This window comes from Empidonax traillii, unplaced genomic scaffold (genome assembly GCF_003031625.1).
Source record: "Empidonax traillii isolate 1590-97213 ecotype Southwest subspecies unplaced genomic scaffold, ASM303162v1 scaffold6368:size6152, whole genome shotgun sequence".
Taxonomy (NCBI): domain Eukaryota; kingdom Metazoa; phylum Chordata; class Aves; order Passeriformes; family Tyrannidae; genus Empidonax; species Empidonax traillii.
Window position 1 is genome coordinate 2,199 of NW_020961561.1, and position 3,954 is coordinate 6,152.

The 3,954-nt window shown below is 63.7% G+C and overlaps 1 protein-coding gene across 1 annotated transcript in view; it reads right to left on the reverse strand.

Annotated features, from left to right (window-relative positions):
• LOC114073413 (adhesion G protein-coupled receptor L1-like) overlaps nucleotides 1–3,558 on the reverse strand; it is a gene marked incomplete at its 3' end in the record, with an annotated part of 5,713 nt that extends 2,155 nt beyond the window's left edge. The window contains exons 1-2 of the mRNA XM_027911170.1: nucleotides 3,283–3,558; nucleotides 1,294–1,332 (exon numbers count right to left, since the gene is read on the reverse strand). Coding sequence (XP_027766971.1) covers nucleotides 1,294–1,332; nucleotides 3,283–3,558 — 315 coding nt within the window. The remainder of the gene's footprint in view (nucleotides 1–1,293; nucleotides 1,333–3,282) is intronic.
• Nucleotides 3,559–3,954: the final 396 nt, after the last annotated feature.

Consider the following 3,954-nt stretch of genomic DNA (forward strand, 5'->3'; position numbering starts at 1 on the left):
CCGGGATGGGACACGCCCACAGGGACACGCCCACACCCACCGCCTCCACCACCGCCTGCGGACACGCCCACCGGGATGGGACACGCCCACCGGGATGGGACACGCCCACATGGACACGCCCAGCGGGATCAGACACACCCACTGCCATGGGACACGCCCACAGGGACACACCCACACCCACCGCCTCCACCACCGCCTGGGGACACGCCCACCGGGATGGGACACGCCCACAGAGACACACCCACCGGCATCAGACACACCCACTGATGTGGGAAACGCCCACCGATGTGGGACACGCCCACCGGCATCAGACACGCCCACTGCCATGGGACACGCCCACAGGGACACACCCACACCCACCGCCTCCACCACCGCCTGGGGACACGCCCACCGGCATCAGACACGCCCACTGATGTGGGAAACGCCCACCGATGTGGACACACCCACCGGGATCAGACACGCCCACAGGGACACGCCCACACCCACCGCCTCCACCACTGCCTGGGGACACGCCCACCGGGATCAGACACGCCCAGTGGGACACGCCCACCAGGATGGGACACCACCACTGCCTCCACCACCTCCTGGAGACACGCCCACTGGATCAGACACGCCCACTGTCATGGGACACGCCCACCAGGACACGCCCACACCCACTGCCTCCACCACTGCCTGGGAACACGCCCACCGGGTGGGACATACCCACAGGGACACACTCACGGGTTGGGACACACCCAGTGGGACACGCCCACACCCACTGCCTCCACCACCGCCTGGGGACACGCCCACGGGTGGACACGCCCACAGGGACACACCCACCACCGTGGGACATGCCCACCAGGTTGGAACACACCCACAGGGATCCCCCCACCCCCACTGCCTCCACCACTGCCTGGGGACACGCCCAAAGCCGTGGGACATGCCCACAGGGACACACCCATCAGGACACATCCACACCCACCGCCTCCACCACAGCCTGGGGACACGCCCACCACCGTGGGACACGCCCACGGGATGGGACACGCCCACCGGGACACACCCATTGGGACCAGCCCATTGGGTTAGGATACAATCAACTGGACACGCCCACCCAGGAAAGACCCCACCCATAAGCCCCACCCATTCACAGACCCAGCCAGCCCAATAAAGGCCACGCCCACCAGTGCAGACCCACCCAATACAGGCCCCACCTACTCCTTGGCCCCACCCTGATAGCCCCACCAAGCCCCTCCCACCATGCTTGGCCACGCCCATCTCACAGGCCACACCCCCTTCCCGGCCACGCCCCCTCACCTTAATGTAGTCCTTGCAGGTTCGTTCCCGCTTGTGCATCTGGGGAGGGAAACGACGGGATTGGGGAGGGACCCCCCAAAATTTGGGGCAGAAACCACCAAAATCTGGGGCAGAAACCACCAAAATCTGGGGCAGAAACCCTTCAAAAATCTGGGGAAGAAAACCCCCAATCCTGGGGCAGAAACCCCTAAAATCTGGGGCAGAAACCCCCAAACCTGGGGCACAACAACCCCCAAAATGTGGGGCAGAAATCCCCAAAATCTGGGGCAGAAACCCCCCAAAATCTGGGGCACAACAACCCCCAAAATCTGGAGCAGAAACCCCCCAAAATCTGGGGCAGAACAGCCCCCAAAATCTGGGACAGAACCCCCTAAAATATGGGATAGAACAACCCCCAAAATCTGGGGCAGAAACCCCCCAAAATCTGGGTCCACCACATCCCACAGTCCCCCTCAGTCACACGTGTGTCCCCCCCGTTCTCCCCATCCTCCCCTGCCCCCCCCCATGTGGGGTGAACCCCCAAATCCAGGTTTTTGGGGTCCCACCTTGTAACAGTTCCTGCTGCAGCTCCTCCTCTCCTCGGTGCTCAGAGCCCCTTCCCCTCCCTCCTGGGTGTCCCCCCCTCCCTCCCCAGAGGGCTGAACCCCCTAATCTGGGTCTGGGGTCTCACCTTGTTGCAGTTCTTCCCACCTGACTCCCTCTCCAGGGGCTTCAGGGCCTGCAGGGTCTGCCCAGGGTGTCCCCAGGACATCCCACAGACGAGTTCCCCTCGGTCCTGGGTGTTCCCCCCTTCACTCCCAGGGGGCTGAACCCCCAAATCTGAGTCTGGGGTCTCACCTTGTAGTTCTGGGGTCTCACCTTGTTGTAGTTCTGGGGTCTCATCTTGTTGTAGTTCTGGGGTCTCACCTTGTTGTAGTTCTGGGGTCTCATCTTGTTGTAGTTCTCCCCACCTGACTCCCTCTCCGGGGGCCTCAGGGTCTGCAGGGTCTGCCCAGGATGTCCCAGGTGTCCCCCCCTCACTCTGGCATGTTCCCCCCTTCACTCCCAGAGGGTTGAACCCCCAAATCTGGGTCTGGGGTCTCACCTTGTTGTAGTTCTTCCCACCTGACTCCCTCTCCAGGGGTCTCAGGTCTGCGGGGTCTGCCCAGGATGTCCCAGGTGTCCCCCCGTCACTCCCAGGGGGTTTAACCCCCAAATCTGGGTCTGGGGTCTCACCTTGTTGTAGTTCTTGCCAGCTGACCCCCTCTCGAGGGGTCTCAGGGTCTGCAGGGTCTGCCCAGGGTGTCCCCAGGACGTCCCACAGACGAGTTCCCCTCGGTCCTGGGTGTCCTCCCCTCACTCCCAGGGGGTTGAACCCCCAAATCTGAGTCTGGGGTCTCACCTTGTTGCAGTTTATCCTATTTGACTCCCTCTCCAGGAGTCTCAGGTCTGCAGGGTCTGCCCAGGATGTCCCACAGATGAGTCCCCCTCCATCCTAAGTGTTCCCCCCTCATTCTCAGGTGTCTCCCCTCAGTTTCAGGGGTTGAACCCCCAAGTGGGGTCTCACCTTGTTGGGGTTTATCCCACCTGACTCCCTCTCCAGGGGTCTCAGGTCTGCAGGGTCTGCCCAGGATGTCCCAGGTGTCCCCCCCTCACTCTGGGATGTCCCCCCCGTCACTCCCAGGGGGCTGAACCCCCAAATCTGGGTCTGGGGTCTCACCTTGTTGTAGTTCTTGCCGGCTGACTCCCTCTCCAGGGTCTGCAGGGTCTGCCCAGGATGTCCCAGGTGTCCCCCCCTTCACTCCCAGAGGGTTTAACCCCCAAATCCGAGTCTGGGGTCTCACCTTGTTGTAGTTCTTGCCGGCTGATTCCCTCTCCAGGGGCTTCAGGGTCTGCAGGGTCTGCCCAGGATGTCCCCAGGACATCCCACAGACGAGTTCCCCTCGGTCCTGGGTGTTCCCCCCTCACTCCCAGGGGGCTGAACCCCCAAATCCGGGTCTGGGGTCTCACCTTGTTGTAGTTCTTGCCGGCTGACTCCCTCTCCAGGGGTCTCAGGGCCTGCAGCTGCGCGTCCAGGATGTCGAGGAGCTGCTCGAGCAGCCGCACGGCCGAGCTGACGTCGCCGGCGAACACCGGGCCCCGCGTGTGCCGCGCCAGCTCCCCCGCGATGCTCGCGGCGTTCTCCCCGCTCTTGATCTGCCATATGGGGGGAAGGGGAACCCAAAATGTCAGGGGGGGGGAACCACGGGACCCCCAGGACCCCCCTGAGCAAGGGGCACCCACCATGGGGGGAGGGGGATGCACTGAGGGGTCTCTAAGGAGGGGTTTTGGGGGGGGCTACAGGAGGTCTGGGATGGATAGAGGGGATTGGGGGGGGCACCCCAAACATGGGAGGGGGCACCCCGATATCCCCCAGGACCCCCCTGAGTGGGGATCACCCACCCCTGTGAGTGGGGGGTGCTCTAAGAGGTCTCTGAGGAGGGGGCTTGGAGGGTTAATGAGGGTCTGGGGTAGATAGAGAGGAGCTGGGGGGGCACCCCAAACGTCGGGGGGGGCACCCTGGGACCCCCCAGGGGGGCTGGAAGGAGGTTTGGGGGACCCCTTGAGAGAGGGGCACCCACCCCTGGGGGAGGGGGTTGCCCAGAGGGGTCTCCAAGGAGGGGGTTTGGGGGGGCCATGAGG